Source organism: Coenobita brevimanus, chromosome 43, assembly GCF_032717465.1.
Source record: "Coenobita brevimanus isolate Jiangsu-jjx chromosome 43, ASM3271746v2, whole genome shotgun sequence".
Taxonomy (NCBI): domain Eukaryota; kingdom Metazoa; phylum Arthropoda; class Malacostraca; order Decapoda; family Coenobitidae; genus Coenobita; species Coenobita brevimanus.
Window position 1 is genome coordinate 2,816,609 of NC_136996.1, and position 18,392 is coordinate 2,835,000.

Consider the following 18,392-nt stretch of genomic DNA (forward strand, 5'->3'; position numbering starts at 1 on the left):
CCATCATTATCTATATTAGTTTATCATCAATTTATCTTTTTAAAAAATTATTATCGCAATTTTCAACATCACAAGCCTCTATATACAATCACATCGTATCGTTTATAAAGGTTTCAATATCTTTACATGCGTCAGCCTTGGTCACCTAAACGCGGCTCTCCACGCTGCTCGATCCCTGGTAGCCTCCCCATTCAGTCCCTTATCCCTGAGGTCACACTCTATGCCCCCGTCCCTGGTCTTTTTATGGGCTGCCTCTCGCAACCCTACCCCGGACGATCACACTCTCAATAGCAATTATTCAAGCTCTCAAGATTCCATTAAACGGTGGAAATTGGCTTCATTTTCACCAAAGTCTGCCCTCATAAGTATCATATTATCACGAATTGTTTGTTTTATTATGATTTTATTCACTATGCTTGTTCCCTCCAAAACAGTAAGTAAATAAATAAGTAAAGAAATAAACAAACCTTTCCTTGTCTTCTGAATGCTACCTCGGAAAATATTGTGGTTATGATGATGATGATGAACGTAATCCAAGCCACTTTTTTTTTTTTTAGTCCGTCTCTAAGCAATGTTACAGTTTTAGTTTATATCTTTTCACCTACACAACATTTTACTCTCCCCTCAGGTGGTCAGAGAGGTCATGATGATGATGATGAATATGCTCCTTCAAGCCACGTTTTCTATGTACGTCTCTGGGCCACTCCACTTCATCACTTTGTTCCCTTTTAATCTACAGCAGAGAATGATGTTTAGTCTGTTTCTGTTCACCTGCACAATAATCACCACTTCCTCTTGTTGTACGCTGTGTGCACTCTGTAACCACGACTAAATGTAACTGTACGTGCTGAAGGAGATGAGTAACAAGGCCCACAACCTTCTTTTCACTGTATATGTACTATACACTTTTACAACAATGAGCTTTTCAATCAAATCACTGCACTCTCTAGCACAACCCTGATCACACACCGACCACTGCCACCATCCCACACTGACAAGTGATACAAAGCCTGGGTACGAACTAGAGTTGCCGGATCCAACTTTTCTTATACCGCTAAACTTCCTACCAAAACCGCTAGAACGTTAAACACAAGACACTCCAGTAAACTGCTAGAAAAGTGGGCTATAATCTCCACATAACTGCCAAGTCTCTGTAAAAATCGCTTGAATATTAGGTCACTAGATATCTTGTCGTTAATGTCAAATAAATGTGGCTAACTGGAAGCAAATATTTCTAGATCTAGCGAAAAACATTAACTTTGCAACGCTGCCTGGGTCCGGTCCAAGGTGCGACATACCCTAAGTGATGACCTTGGCTGCCATGGTAACGCGTCTGCAACGAGGGATTCGGAGGCAGCTGAGATCTCGTTGCAAAGGGGGATTTGGAAGTAGCAGATATGTCATTGCAAAGAGGACCTGAAACGCAGCAGAAAAGGAGACTTCTATGTAGCACGAATGCCACTGCAATGGGGGAGATTTCATAATTGTACCGCTGCGTAATGATAATGACGACAAAGAGGAATGTTCAAATTTAGTGACATAAATTATTTAGCATTCACCGTAATTGCTAGGAAGAGTGGTAATTAAATAATTAAGGCCAAATACAATACACCGTGCGAAGGAAGAGCAGGGAGGTGTTAGGTGTGGCAGGGTGCGTCTGTGGATGTTTGCTTTGGAAATGTGTGAAAAGCATGTAGAGAAAGGGACGGATCTGTATGCAGCTTTTATGGATTTGGTGATAGAATAATAGGATGACAGAACTGAAAGAGATGAAAAATGTCAAGTTTTTGTTGTTCTACTCCGGCCTACCTGGCCAAGCAGACCCATCGCCCACAAGGAAGTAAGAGCCTTCCGTCGGCAAACACGTTGCCTAGGTCGGAACAGGGTCCTTCCACGTGGTGAGGTGCAGGACAAAAGGGGGAGGAATAGCCCCCAAGAGGATGAGCTGTATGTACAGTAGATGTGCATGAGTAGTAGCCTCAGCCCGGACTCTAACTACATGGTAAATTGTGGTTGAGTTCCTCGCCTGGGAGTGTTGTGTAAGGCCAGCCACCTAGACCCCACCTTACTCCCATGGTAGTGCCTCCCGGGACGACGGTAACCATTTACCTATTAACGTTTTGGATGGGTAACGGGTGCTACACCTTGCCGAAGGGTGATCGGGGACTATATAGGGCAGGGGTATCCATCACTGAGCCAGATACATGCTCCCGTCGCATACCAGTGAATAGCAGGGCAAACTTTGAAATGCAGTGAAGTTTATGAAATGAATATGGCATGCGTGTAAATGGGACAAGATGAGGGTGAAGGGTCTGAGGTAAAGGTGGGGGTGGGGGTGCGACAGCGAGGTGTGTCTTCATAGATGGCAAATCTCTTCACTGACGGATTGGTGGCAAAGAGACGTAAAGACACTGAGGAGAGGGACGCGTTGAATGGATGCACGGAGAAGGGGAAGCGAAGAGAAAGTCTGAGAAGTAAACGAGCTTTGTATGCAGATGATGTAGTGCCATACTTTAAACGTATATTCAGCAGTGGCCATCAGCATCTGGAAGAACTTTAAAGCGGAGGAAGCTCTGAGCGAATGTGAGAAAAGGCAAGATGACGAGAGAAGGATAGCACAACGACATGACAGTAAGCCTTAACGAGGAAGGTTTGGAAGTGAATTGTTTCGGGAATCTAAGGGTGGACATAATAGGAGATGGAAGCAAGGGACCTTGAAGTAAGTCATAGGATAGGAGAAGGGACAAAAGTATTAGGAACCTCGAGCAGTGTGTGTAAAACGGAGGATCAGGCCATATTAACTCGAAGACGGGTACGTATGAAAAAGGGATGCTGAAGGTGCTACATGGATGCAAGACGGTAAATGCTAAAGACCGAAAAAGAGAACAGGAACTGGAAATGGAGTATCTCAGGTCTCTGTGTGTGGTGAGACAGACGGAAAGAGTAAGAAGTGGTTGAGGATCGGTAAAGAACACGTACAGTTCAGAATCAAAGGGTAATATTAGGATAGGAAAGTTTAAGGAAGACGTGGAAGGATAATGTGAAAGATTCTGACTCGTAAAGGCCTGATCAATTATCAAACACGATGAGAGGTGTGTGTGGATAAAATGAAAACTGAACTGAAGTAATTATAAGGGGATGTCTCGCCGGTAGTGATCTGAAGCAGGTAACAGGTGAAGCTACTGAGGTAAACTGCAGAGCGATTAATTGTGCCTGGTTGTGGCTGTTTCGATTCACTTTGGTACAGAACAAGTTGTACGAAAGGTGAGAAACTGAATATGAGTATACAAGTTTTGTTTTTTCTAGTTTTCGGATGTCATTCAGCTGGTGCAGGTAGCAGCAACTAACAATGAATTACAATAAATAAATAAATAATAAATAAATAAATGAATGAATAAATAAATAGATAAACTGACAGACTGATGGGTAGACAGACAGACAGATAGATAGATAGGTAAATAAGTAAATAAATAAATAAAAAGAGCGCTAAGTGAGAGCAACACCCGAGTTCAACAGTTGTTCTAAGGGCAGACCACTCTACTTTGCCCTGTGGTCCTGACTTTCGATCGACTGTTCTCAAAATCAAGTTACTTCATCCTTGCATGATCCCCAACCCTTCCCTCAAGTTCGGTCCAAGTCGAATGCAAACTATTGGGGTTGACATTGCTCTGTGACCTTGATCTTTGGCTTATCGTTCTCAACATAGAATCTCTTTATTCTTGGCTGACCCTTAACCCTTTCACACAATTTGGCTCAAGCCGTAGGGCCGATTTTTTTACCTTCATCTGTAATCTTGACCTTTGACCTCAAAATCGAGTCAATTCATCCATGACTTACGTTCAGACCCTACACCATTTTTTTCTTTCTTTTTCTTTTTTTTAGGTTGCCCTTCCTGTTTGGCCTTGACTTCTGACATGCTGTAAATAAAACTTCAATCACTGCAAAGACCCTCAACCTTTGCACCAAGTTTGGTCTAAATCGATTCTGTGTTATTTTGTTCAAACACACACACACACACACACACACACACACACACACACACACACAATGATACAATACCCCCGCCGCGCTTCCGTGCACGTGGGATTAAAAAGGGTGCACGGAAGCGCGGCAGGCGTATTGTATCAGTGTGTGTGTGTGTGTGTGTGTGTGTGTGTGTGTGTGTGTGTGTGTGTGTGTGTGTGTGTGTGTGTGTGTGTGTGTGTGTGTGTGTGTGTGTGTTTCGGTCTGCCTGTCTGTCAGTGAAGGGTACAGCCGACAGGGCACGGGTAGAAGGCACGAGAGAGAGAGAGAGAGAGAGAGAGAGAGAGAGAGAGAGAGAGAGAGAGAGAAATTAACAGCAACACATAACCCCACTATACTACACCCATTCTCTTTTTCAACTCTGCTTCTCTTGTACCTTTGATCAAGCTTCTTCTCTTCTTACTAACCACCCCATTAACAAAATAAAAAGGAGGGGATGGTGGGGGATTGAGGGTGGAGGGAGTGAGGGTGGGGGGAGTAAGGGTGGGGGGAGTGAGGGTGGGGGAGGGGCGGTAGAGTAAGCCTGAGCAGAGAGTATGGCACTGAGCGGGCACAGGGCCAAGCAGTCTACCCTCAGGCACTGTAGGGGTGAGACAGGTAGCACCACACTCCACGCACCCTCTGTATTGCCAGGTGAGACAGACAGAACCATGCACTTCACGCACCCTCTGTGTAACTGAGACACACACACTACCACTTCCACTCACTCATACTTCACCTGTCACCTGCTTTTACGTGATTTTAGTGTGAGTGTGGAAGAGAATCACTAGTACAAGAGAGTAAGTACATAACGAACTAGATGCCCTGTCTCTTAGAAGTATACTTCGAGATGTCTTCTATGTTTTTACTGCCGTTATTCGAATGTATTGTTTTCTCTCTTTTTATTAAGCTTACTTTCCAAAACTTCCACAAATGAAAAATAAGTCACTGATGGCGGATAAGAAAAACTGGCATCAGAAAGACGGAGTGTCAACAAACGAGGACGTCTATTAAGAAAACTATAATCTATTTCTTACAGTACACGTCTGCAGCAACCTTGGATAACAAACCGTAAGACAGAAATAATTACAGAGCAGACACTAAAAAGCACGTTGATTTACCAAGCTGGTCTGAAGATTAAATTTCAGAGGTCTATATAGTGTTTAAGGACGCAGGACTACTGGCTTCCCTGTAAATTCCTTGGATGCGGTACTTTATGAATATTGCAAGTGTGGCTTTAGTTAATGTATACGAAAATCAGTTAATGTATACAAACAGTCATTATATGTACGATGATCTCTGATAAGTTCAAATGTGGATATAACCCACTAAGAACCATCATATTATCGAATTATTTTCTTATATCATGGTGTAAGAAAGCACAACCGCCTGATTTAACAGTGAGAAGATATACATGCTTGAAAACCTTGAGGTATTTGTGACAGGCTCGTCTTAGATACAGCATATAGTAATTTGAATACAAGATGTCTGCAAGATGAAACGCTGCCTAGCCAATACACAGGCACTGTAGTGAAGACTCTGGTAAAGGCATCGACGTATATATTTATTCAAACGACCCTGAACTTCTTTATTCCCCAAAAGGAAGGTGGCGGAATGTACGAGAAGGGCAACTACAACCAGCGGTCCACCTGGTTTACGTCCAAATGAGCCTGGGACCAACACAACAAAAATATTCGTATACTAACACACACGCTGTCTCATCCGTCATGTGTCTACTGCAGGTGTAAGGGTGTAATTTATGCTCGGGCTCACCAGTTCGAATGTAAATTTCAGACTCCTGTGCTCGCTTTCAGCCAAGTAAATCGTCCGGTGTCAAATGGAATAAAACACTACAGAAGACGTGAACACTGAGAAACTTGGTGTTGGCGACGTTAACATTCAAGTTCATCGTATGGCGTTACCTGGAATACAATATTGCAGTTATGCTACCCATAAGAGGGTTAATCGCAAAAACCTTGACCCAGTGAATACTCTGATACCACAACAAGCATCCTACAATTCCCTGCCTACTGCCATCCACGCCATGCCGCGTGCCATCACCTCACCCACATGTGTGTGTGAGCCACGCCCCTCTTACCGCACACTCACCAAGCCTGGCTCTGGCATGGCACACACATCTCACAAGCAATGCGGGCCTTCTAGATGCCTTTATTTTTTAAAAAGCTCCTCCAAAAATATAAACTATAACTATATCAAAATAATATATCGGATTTTCATCCAAACATAATACAAGTTGTAGGTGACAGTGGTACCTGTAAAATTTAATGGGCAGTTTGTGGCTATATATATATATATATATATATATATATATATATATATATATATATATATATATATATATATATATACACAGATAGATAGCCAGATATACTGTGTGTGTGTGTGTGTGTGTGTGTGTGTGTGTGTGTGTGTGTGTGTGTGTGTGTGTGTGCGCGCGCGCGCTCGCGGGTATTCGCTCGCTCACTTATTTTTGTAACTAGCGTCACTGATGAATGTGCTCTGTGAAGGGAGTTAAAAAAAAATGAAATAAAAACAAATGCTACGCTAGATTAATGTGAGCCCCAGAGAAGGTGAGGCGATAAGATGAGCGTGGAGTGTCAGCGATGTGAGGGGGGAGGGGAGGAACGAGAGTAGAGGGGAGGGGAGGGGATGTGAAGGGAGGGGAAAGGAGGGTTGGTGAGGGGAGATGACGTGAGGGGAGGTGGGCCACATTTAGCTCCCCGTCCTGGCCAGTGCACGCTGCCAGCCGCTCCTCACAATTACAACACATTTTTTTTCCTGACCCTTGAAACCCGGCACGGTGGGGGTGAGGTGGGCAGGGTGGGGTGGGAAGGGGTGGTGGGGAGTGGTGGGTACGTAGGGGTGAGGGTGGTGGTAATGTGGGGGGGGGGTCATTAAGGCTGTCAGTCATCACCGGAACTTAATAATCAACCTGCTCCTGTTACCATTTTTTTTCTTCCCTCCCCCCCCTCTCTCTCTCTCTCTCTCTCTCTCACACACACACACACACACACACACACACATTTCACCTCCCTTCCCCAACTTGTTATTTCTGTCTACCCTTCCGTCAACAACGAGTAAGAAGGAGTGGCAGGTGGGGTAGAGTCTTGATTAATTACCTTTCCTAGCTTCACCTCACCTAGCCTACACCTGTCCTAACTTCCTCATCTATCCTTTAGTTTCTAATGAGAGATGGCACGAGAAGTAGATAGCTTTATAACCCCACCTAACCTAACCTAACTTAACCTAACCTCAACCAACCCAACCCAACCTAACCAAACCAAGCCTAACCCAACCCAACCAAAATTGATCTAACCCAACCCAATCCAACCTGCGATTTCCGTAGACCTTTCCATCAACATCTAGTGACAAGGAGCGACAGGTGTAGGTGAGACTCGACTGATTACCTGCATCAACACCTTACCACAACATTTTCCTACTTACTCTGAGCCCAAAGGTTGAACTCATTTATAGCAGGTACTCACTTTGCCCTACATGCTGAAATTGTGTGTGTGTGTGTGTGTGTGTGTGTGTGTGTGTGTGTGTGTGTGTGTGTGTGTGTGTGTGTGTGTGTGTGTGTGTGTGTGTGTGTGTGTGTGTGTGTGTGTGTGTGTGTGTGTGTCAGAATATTAGGCCGTTCCTGTGGTGTCTCGTGAAATATTATCTTTAAACATAAAGTCATAGAGCCATTTTAGTCATAGAGCCTTATAAAAAAAGCCATAGCGCCACATAATAAAGTCACAGAGCCATACAATAAAGCGATAAAGCCACAGAGCCATTTATTAAAGCCATAAAGCCATGTTATAAAGCCAAAGACCCATGTAATAAAGCCACAACTCATATAATAGTCATAAGGCCATATTAATTAACTTGAAGTCCTTAAGGGGAGGGAAAGCTCCAAAATTCTGACACTATTACTGAAAGACATGAGGGAAAAAACAAAATAAATCTGACTTTTCCTCTTCCCTCTTGTTTATGCAAAGTGGAATGCGTTCGAATCACGTCCTGTCTTTGTATTTTTGTTTTAAATGACCTGCATAAACATAGGGCTTTGTTTATACGTTCCTGTGCTCAGTTTACATACATATATACTTACATACATACATACCGTAAGTACTGTACATACATACACACATACTACTATTACTACTACTGCTAGTACTATTACCACTACTACTAATATTATTATTACTATTACTACTACCACTACTACTACTACAAATAATCTGGTACATAAATAAAGAGAAAGCACAACCAACTCTCGACACATGAACTAAAGAGCACAGAGGATGAGGACAAAAGAAAGAAAATCGAAAACAGAGAAAGAACGCACCCTCCCCAAAGAAAAACTCAAAATTCCACAGAAGTTCAAAGTAAGATGATCAAAAAGCATCCCAAAAGACCACGGCACAAGGAACCAAGGCAGGAAGAGAACATGGACCGCAACCGAAGCGTAAACACACACACACAAAAAAAGAAAATAAAGAAAAAGAAAAAGAAAAAAAAACAGACAGAAACAATGACAAGAAAAAGATAATAACAGAAATGAAAACAGAGCTGGTATGGAGGAAGCGTGAGTGATGGAGCTCTGTGAAGAGAATGATCCGATTTCTGTATGTTTGTTACCGTAACACAGCAAAAGCGGCGCATGCAGCGCTAATTTTTGCTAGAGCATGGTACCGTTAAATTACTTTAACTTGAAAAATAAAACAATTTCCAGTCCAATCGGGCCGCCGGTTCCCGAGTTATGACTCATTTCTGAAGATAGAAAGTGACTTGACATCGAGCGGAGGCCGCCGAAGGCGGCCTTTAAGCGAGTGATTATAAATTACGGATGAACTCGGCACCAGCTTTTTAACAAAAGATGTAATTTTGAGAAGAAAGGGAAGTCCAAGGAATACTGTCTAGGTGTTATATTGTTAACTTTGATGTGGTATTCATTTCTGCAGGAGGGATTTGGTAATAGGGGAGCTTAATCTTCGCCTGGATAGGGGCATTTAACTCTGTTCATTTTCACTTGACGTAAAATTGCCATCTCTCCATCTTGAATGACTAGATGTAACAAGACAGTAGCATATGGTGCTGGTCACAAAGAAGTGTAATGAAAAGGATGTAGAGCCGCAGTTTTACCTTATCCTACCACTGAACTATGTGAAATACGCTGGAAATGGACGAAAATCACCGAGTTAAAGTGAGTTGTCTGAGTGACCTACAGGAACTGAACCCGCCCCGGTAAATAAGCAATTGATAACGAAGCCTGACACTAATTTATTTAACCCCTTCAATCCGGCGACGTACATTTTTTTTTTTTACTTATTTTTCTTGATGCCCTACGATTTTATTCAGCTTATGGAAAGGCTGGGGGGGTTCACTGAGGCTTCATCTAACCCACTCAGTCAGGAAAAGAAAAGATGAGAGAAACATACCTGGGGGGGTTGAGGGTCGTGGGAGTACCTGGCCATCCACCTTCTTTCTCATCGTCACCTGTACTGCCACCTAGGGAATGCGTGACGTGGGGAGCGCTCATCACCTGTCTTCTTGGTCACCTGGTGTAACCAAGAGAGGAAGGAAAAAAAAGATATTAGATAATGTATGATTTAATATGAGAGAGAGAGAGAGAGAGAGAGAGAGAGAGAGAGAGAGAGAGAGAGAGAGAGACTTACTATATCGCATGAAGCCAACATATAACAAACACTAAATACTTCACACATTTAGTCACGATAATTCTCAGTCCAAAATTCTCAAGTCCGACGGATCTCCTCTAAGCTGAACAAAATCGTCTGCAGTAGAAAGAATAAAAGGTGTCAGAGGAAAATCAAACGCAAAAATTCGCTTATATATTCTATCCGTAAATTTTGGACCCTGCGAGGACACCAAATGTAGCTTATGGTATTTAACTCTTGTTCCCTTTAAACTGTTTTTATGCTGGTTTTGTGAGGGACAGAGTTAGTGAAGAGGTTATGGAAAAATATATGTAATTTATCTCTGTTGTAAAGTCTACGAAAATGAAGTTATTGTTTGGTTACAGTGAGAATAAATAATAATAATAATAATAATAATAATGATAATAATAATAATAATGATAATAATAATAATAATGATAATAATAATAATAATAATAATAATAATGATAATAATAATAATAATAATAATAATAATAATAATAATAATAATAATACATACTGCAGGGGCTAAATAGAACAGAGAAGCAAGGAAAATGGAAGAACTGAAATCATATACTGAAGTTTGGGTTTCTGTATATAATGTAACCAACACATGTTCAGTATGTTGTTAAAATTCTTCCACTTCCCTCCCCCCCCCTCTCTCTCTCTCTCACACACACACACACACACACACACACACACACACACACACATGTAAAGCGTGCCCGAATCACAAACACCGCACGTAAACACACAAACACGGGGCTAGCATAGTTGGCAGAGAAATTGCTCGACTCGCCTGGTTAGCACAAGAGCGAGAAAAACACGAAGGAAAATAGGGTGTCATCTTGAATTGTGTTATAAGGGTGAAAGGCATGAGCTAACTAGGCGATGCGGGCTTTTAGGGTGGGTGGGTGGTTGTTATGGGTAGTTGTGGGTACTTGAAGGTTGTTGTAAGCAGTTGTGGGTAGTTGTGGGTGGTTGAAGGTTGTTGTGGGTAGGTGTGGGTAGGTTAAGTGTGATTAAGTTGTGGTTAGTTGAGGTATTTCCTTGTGGGTAGCTGTGGGTAGACTGTCAGTATTTGTGGGTAGATATGTTTCATCATCATCATTATCATTATCATCATCATCAAAAGCAACGTGAGACAATCCAGTGAAAGACGAGGTCCTCTCACATCTCTCTCTCTCTTTCTCTCTCTCTCTCTCTCTCTCTCTCTCTCTCTCTCTCTCTCTCTCTCTCTCTCTCTCTCTGAGGATAAAAGAGATGTAAGGAAGTGTGAAGATGGTGGATGAGGAGTGAAAATGAGTGAGAGAGAGTGAAAGAGGATGAGTGAGGTATAGGGGTGTGGGTCAGGTGAGTGAGAGTATAATAGGAAAGTGATTGTGAATATAACGCAGTGTAGTATGAGAGTATAAACAGTGATGTGAGGGCAGGATGAGGATAGTGTGTGTGTGTGTGTGTGTGTGTGTGTGTGTGTGTGTGTGTGTGTGTGTGTGTGTGTGTGTGTGTGTGTGTGTGTGTGTGTGTGTGTGTGTGTGTGTGTGTGTGTGTGTGTGTGTGTGTGTGTGTGTGTGTGTGTGTGTGTGTGTGGCACGAGGTGTGGTGTGACGCAGGGTCGGGTGTGGTGTAGTGTGGTATGAAACATGGTGTGGGATGTGATGTGGTGTGGTGTCGTGAGGGGTAGGGTTGGGTAGGGTGGAAGAGCGTGGTGTGGTATAGCACAGTGTTGGATGTAATGTGGTGTGATGTGGCGTTGTGTGGTGTGATGTGGCGAAGTGTGATGTGTCGTGGCGTAGGCAAGCCAGACCGATGTTTACCTTCAGTCATCAGCCACCTGGGAAAACATGGCTTCTCATTAACTGCCACTTCTTATCTTGACAGGTTGTGCCTCATATTCTTAAGTAGTTTAGTAGAAAATTAACTAGTACATCGAAGTCATTATATATTTCAACATTTCCTCGTAACATATAGAGAAGTTCATGGAGATTATGCTCATGACATCGTTCTTACCATAAAATGGGGTTATTATACTAAGACTGCTACAAACATGCTTATATACACCTGCTATCAAGATTAAATTAACTGTTTCTTAGCACTTAATAGCTTGTCCACTCTGGTAATTTAGGAATGCTTTTGGGCTACCTGAAGACGATGGTATTTAGCTAATGGAGACCCACCTGAAAAGTGTTGAAAACTGACTATTGGGTAATTCTTCCTTGCAATCGTGTTCAGGAGTCGGAGGGAGACGCCTTCACGAGGTGGCAAGGATCTAACCAGACGGTGGGGCTACTCTGTTATACAAACGTCCCTTAACTCCATCCCTGTCCCAGAAAGAAGGATGATGAGCTGCAGAATAAGGGCAATTTCAGCCTGCAGACCACCGGGTTCACATTCAGATGAGCTTGGGGTTGCAAATACTGCTGCTGATAACCGAGTTCTTTGACAGATGTGAATGTTGACGATAATTTACATTTTTTTTCTTTCGCTTTCTGTGTCTCCAAAGGCATTCCTACTTTGCCTGAGGACCAAGTAAGAGCGAGCTTCCTGTTCTCTCTTAAGGGATACAGGAGAGAGACTGGGGATAAATAGGGTGATGCGAGGGAGGGTAAGAGGTTGTAAAATCTTCCTCACGCTAAACACTACCAAACATCAAACACCCTCGCTAAAATTAGTAAGAAATCACCCTCCTCGCTGCCTGGCGGGAATACAGGGGGATGAGGCATGAAAGACAGAACACCACAGAGCATGCGAAATAGGGAAATCTTGATCCTTTATTTTCCTGATTATGCCGAAAAAGGCAATGAGACGGGAGACGCAAGGTATATGAGGGCCATGAATAACCACTTTTGCGTTCTAGTAGTGATCATGACGGTTCTACTCAGCCACATAAACCAGGATTACGCAACAACATCCCTACCATTGCAACATACTACCGTATCATCTTCCATAACACCCACATTGCTTAATATGCTTGTTTCAGCTTCTTCCATCACCCCACCACCCTGACGCTTTGCACTATCATCCTACTCAACAACCCAATTTCTTCTGCTTGTCCTAATTTCAACCACTTATGTTAGTTTTGTGGTGCATTGTTCGTAGTTGTACTTGACATGCATATTCCACTGACTTTGTCTCTCTACTACTCTGCCCTTCCCTCCCTCCCCCCCTCCTCTCTCTCTCTCCCTCTCTCTCTAAGTTCGGGGGGCAGAATAAAAAAAAAACACACACACACAGAAAAGAAAAAGAAAGACATCATCATAGTGTTTCTTTACCAGTCTCTTCGTATCTAAAGCTTAAAAAGGGACCTGCATGTTTAAGTAGATGGTTGTTGGTTGTGCTGGTTTCATTCCTCTCAGCTAGGCTCATAAGGAAGTGGATAATTTCACCCTATCCCCTCTGCCACCACCATTCCCCCTACTGTACTCTTTTCACCCTAACTTGGCCCAGATATTCGTCCATTTGCAGCTTATTTCACGTAGCTCAGTGGCATGAAAAAGACAATGCTACGGCTCTGCATCCTATCCATAACACTTCTTCGTGATTAGCACCAATTTCTAGTATTAACTGTTCCTCCAACTCAGCATTCAAGAAGGAAAGATGGCAATTTGGGCCAAGTTAGAGTAAAAAGAGTATAGCAGTCTCTTTACCTCTTCCGTTGCTGTGTAGAATCACCAGTTCAGTAAGTAGAGAATATAAAACTAAAGAAAATAATTATAAAAAGTGGATAAAGTCATAGGCAGACAGAAAACATAGACAGCGAAGAAGACAGTTGAAGCAGACAGTGGTATATCTCTTTCCCTCCCTCAGGTGCCCCCAGCCCTCCTTGCCGTCATGCTGTCTTTGTACATGAAGGTGGCGCTGCTGACGATCGCCCTGCCCCCGCCGGCCCCCGCCACAGCCCGCCTCATTGACCTCTCCTACACCTACAACCGCGACGCTCCCACCTCCCCGAAACTCACGCCATTCCGCCTCGATATCGTCAAGAAGGGAATCAACAAGCATGGCATCTGGTGAGACTGTACTCTTGTTAACACTGCATTAGAGTCTGATTTTGTTCTTTTTTATTTATTTCTTTGAGAGGGAGGCCTTCACGTGGTGGCACCTCTGTTTCTCAAAATCACCATTAAGTAATATTGCGCTTACAGTCAGTGAGGTATTTCCTAAACTGACCAAACTGTCAATCTTCACCTAAAGTAATGTTAAAAGCTCTTGGGGGATTTCCGTCAAACTACTTATGTGAAAAATGGAATAAGGCTGAAAAAGAACACACCTCAGATACTGAACAGAGTTAAAGATTAATGTAACACTGACTCCCTGATGTGGATTTGCGATGACTGACGTATGTGTGTGTGTGTGTGTGTTGGCAGGGTGGAGCTGAACGACATCCACACCTCGGAGCACTCTGGCACCCACATCGACGCCCCGGTGCACTTCAAGCAGGGTGGATGGGACGTCAACGAAATACCCACCTCTAGGCTATGGCGAAGACCAGGTACAGATAATAATGTTAACAGGTAATAAGTAAGCAAGCAAGCAAGTGGAGAAAAAAAGGGATAAAATGTCAGAGAGAGGACATCACTGAGTTACGTATTTTCTTCCGTCAGGTGTGAAGATAGACTTGAGCCGAACGATACTGCGCTCCGGCCACAAGAACTACGAGGTGCGTGTGGCGGACCTGGAGGCGTGGGAGGCGGCGCATGACGTTATTCCGGACAGCGCCGTGGTTCTCATCCGGACTGGGTGGGACAAGAGGAACAAGACCACCAGGAGCTACAGCGGCCTCGACCAGCACAACAAACTCAACTTTCCAGGTGCGGTGTAGTTGTGGTTCCATAGGTTTGTTTTGACGTGAACCCGGTGGACCGCAGTCTGAATCTGTCCTTCTTCCCACAGTTTACCGTCGTCCATTCGGGGGACAGGGAGCGATTTGAGGGACGTTTGCAGAATCAGGTAGCTCCGCCGCTCTGCTGTGTCGTGTCGGCACGTGAAGGCGTCCCTCTTCAGTTTTTCTCATGCTTCACATTGATGACATTTTAAAATCTTATTCTCGCTATCTTCAGACGAGTCTTTTTACTCAGGAGAGATTTCCTAACTGGAGGGGTTGGATAAAGGCTTCATTAACCTTTTTCATTCACAGATGTTTTCCCAGTGTGAAAAATACAGTCTGGCAGCAGCAAGAATACACTGCAAAAAGTACATCAATGGATTCATGGGGCTGACTCTCTGGCTCCTGTTACTGCAGTTTACATTCAGGGTCGTCCATATATAGCGTTTCCCTTTCGTTCCGCCGGGCTATTGACTGCGTGTTACGGGGGCGGCATTATTAACGTCTACCCTGCATCATTTATTCATTTCCTACTCTCACTGTCACACCCAAGCCCACACCATCAGACTGAGCCGTCCCTGCAGCACATGAGTCTAGCCTGTCTCTTGTATTCAGTTCCTTCTCCCACTGCCATACCCACTCCCACACCGAGCAGATCGAACCACCCCTTCAATACATAAGATACAGGTTGGTGAGGTTCAAGATGAGCGCTATTTGTGGACTACCCTATAAGGTTTAATGGCAGCTGGAGTGGAATACCAGAGATGTACAGTACCCTCAGGTAGCCAGTTACTCCTACTCTTTGCTACGATGAGAATATTCTGAAAAAGTTATCCACTACAATATACGCCATCTGGCAAGTATAACTAGCGAAAGCATAGCAAGAGAGTATATTTAGCATAGACTAGCGTGTAAGTAGACGGCCCGATAAAAATATGATAACATGGTGCCAGAACGTTATACAGCATGCAAAGAAGGACAAAGGATTATCAATTTTACGGGAGAACAAACTTGAGGAGTGGGGGAGGGATGGGGAAGTGTGATGGAAGGAGTCGTGTCTGTGTGAGAGAGAGAGAGAGAGAGAGAGAGAGAGAGAGAGAGAGAGAATCTGTCCTTTTAACAATGGTGCCCCTTCATTCCTCACCTATCTTGCCATCTACCTACCTACCTACCTACCTACCTACCTACCTGCCTACCTACCTATCTATCTATCTATCCATCTCTCCCAGGTCTGAGCGTAGAGGCGGCGGAGTGGATCGTGGCCCACCAGGAGAAACACAATCACAAAGAGGGTATTATAGGAGTGGGAATAGACACACTCTCCTTAGACATCGGCCAATCCTTCGACTATCCCGTTCACGTCAAACTTCTTAACTACAGCATCTACGGCATTGAGAATCTCCATAATTTAGACCTGGTGAGTGGAAAGTCTTAAGAATCTACATAACTTAGACTTGGTGAGTGGAAATGAAGTCTTAAGAACCGACATAACTTACACTTGGTGAGTAGAGATGAAGTTTTACGTGCAGGGGAAATGAAGGGGTGTATTGCTTCCTTCCTTCCTTCTTTTCTTCCTACTTTCCTTCCTACTTTTCTTTCTTTCTTCTTTCCTATCTTTCTTTCTTCCTTCCTATCTTTCTTTCTTCCTTCCTTCCCTTCTTTCTTTCACGTCACTTTCTTCAACCACAGTATCTACAGCCTTGAGAACCTACATAACTTGGTGACTAAAAATGAAATGTTTGGGGAAATCCAGAGGTGGACTGGGTTTTCTCTCTCTCTCTCTCTCTCTCTCTCTCTCTCTCTCTCTCACTTGCCAGTACTCTATATATTAATATATATGCAAATCCAACTGACTCTACCAATGATGTATTATTAAGCTAAACGTATTGTTAGAAATAGGAAGAAGAGAAATAACAAACAGGATTCTAGATTTACCAAACTGACTAAACATATCTTGCGACATTTTATAATAAATCTACATGTAAAAAGGTTAACTCCAGATGGACTTATAAGTTTTTCGGACATACGTGAATTGTAGCTCGCGATGGGAAAAACAAACCCCCTATCCTTTTTTTCTTTTTTTTTTTTTTTACAACCATATTAAAGCATAGCAGGAGGGAAAAAGATAGAGTTTGGTCTCTCTACCTGGTTGCTGATTATTCTACGTTACCTGGAATGCAGTGTCAAGTTTCCTATTCCCACAGGTGTATCAAACTTGACCGCTATAAGATACAAGAGAAGGGCTTGTTTATGTCTTCGTGTACAAAGGACCATATGCTTAGACCTCAAATTAAAAAGAGGAAGGACGCCCCCATTTATTTATACGCACTAATGGACTGTCCTTCATTAATAAAGTGATCAACCTGTATTGCATAAACGAAGGACATGTGGCAGCGGTAAAGACAGGTCAAACTAGAATCCACCTTCCAATCACGTGTTTCAGAAATTATCGTAGAAAAAAAAATTGTGCTTCCTTTCCCTTAGCGATTATTATTATTATTATTACTTTTAGGTATACGACTGCAAAATTATATAGCCACAATCCCCTCAGTTGCCAGATAAGGACTTCTACGTGACGGTGCTGCCGATGAGGATAGGAGGGGGGAGCGGCGCCCCTGCCCGGATTGTGGCCGAAACCGGGGAGACCATCAGCATGCACGCCCTGGCTCCACCCCGCCCCGCAGCATGCCTGGCCCTCGTCATTGCAGCACTCACCTCACTCTACCTCCACACACTCTGACACCTGATGCCACACTCTCTCCCCTGATACCCTGATACCCAACACATACCTCACTCTCACTCCTGGCACTCTGACACCTGACACATACCTCACTCTCTCCCCTGATACCCTGATACCCAACACATACCTCACTCTCTCGCCTGGCATTCTGACACCTGACACATATTTCACTCTCTCTCCTAAGCATTTCACTCGACCTCCAAACATTCTGACACCCGACACATACCTCACTTGACGACACCCGTCACTATTTCATTCTCTCTCCTGACACTCTGACACCTGATACATACTCCACTTTCCCTCTCCTGATACTCACACCGACACATACTTCACTCTCCTGACACTGTAACACTACTAAGCATCTCACTCTACCTCCAGACACTGTGACACCTGACACATACCTCACTCTCTCCTGATACTCTGACACCTAACATATACTTCACTCTACCTCCTGACACTGACAATTGACACATAAATCATTCTCGACCCTGATACTCAGACACCCGATACATACCTCGCTCTCCCTTCTGACACCCACACATCACTATCTCTCCTTACACCTGTCCTACCCTCTCCCTCTCTGACACTACCCACACACCCGGCTCTCTCTCCTGACACCATGACACCAACCAAGCACCTCACTCTCTCTCCTGACACCCACCACGCACCTCACTCTCTCTCTCCTAATACTCCTCACACACCACACACACATGATCTGGCTATATTTCCTCGGCCAGCAATCAATATCTCTATGAATTTAATTGTTTTGTATCCCTTAGGTCAACCGAGGTCAAATAAACTGTATTCTTGCTATTTTCAGACGATTTTACTCACTCCAGGAGAGACGAATATTTATCTTTAATGCAATGAAAAAGGAACCAAAGACCAGGCTAGGTAATGTTGTTGTTGTTGTTCTTGTTGTTGTGACCCCTGACTCATTTGCACCTGAACCCAGTGGACTGCAGACTGACGATGTCTTTCTACTTGAGTCCACCATCCTCCTTTCGGGGGATCGGGAGGCAGCTGAGGGACGTTTGTATAACCTGGCAGTGGAGCCGCCCAGTTATCAAGGTGCACAGCTTGAAGGATACCTCTCCAGCACCAGGGTATCTGTCTATCTATCCACCTATCTATCTATCTA

At 43.7% G+C, this 18,392-nt stretch overlaps 1 protein-coding gene across 1 annotated transcript in view; it reads left to right on the forward strand.

The window, feature by feature from the left end:
- The first annotated feature begins 4,605 nt into the window (after nt 1–4,605).
- Nucleotides 4,606–18,392, forward strand: part of LOC145397790 (uncharacterized) — a 20,210-nt gene continuing 6,423 nt past the window's right edge. The window contains exons 1-6 of the mRNA XM_080270813.1: nt 4,606–4,656; nt 13,494–13,696; nt 14,054–14,178; nt 14,291–14,497; nt 15,741–15,928; nt 17,063–17,245. Coding sequence (XP_080126939.1) covers nt 13,518–13,696; nt 14,054–14,178; nt 14,291–14,497; nt 15,741–15,928; nt 17,063–17,245 — 882 coding nt within the window. The 5' untranslated portion in view covers nt 4,606–4,656; nt 13,494–13,517. The remainder of the gene's footprint in view (nt 4,657–13,493; nt 13,697–14,053; nt 14,179–14,290; nt 14,498–15,740; nt 15,929–17,062; nt 17,246–18,392) is intronic.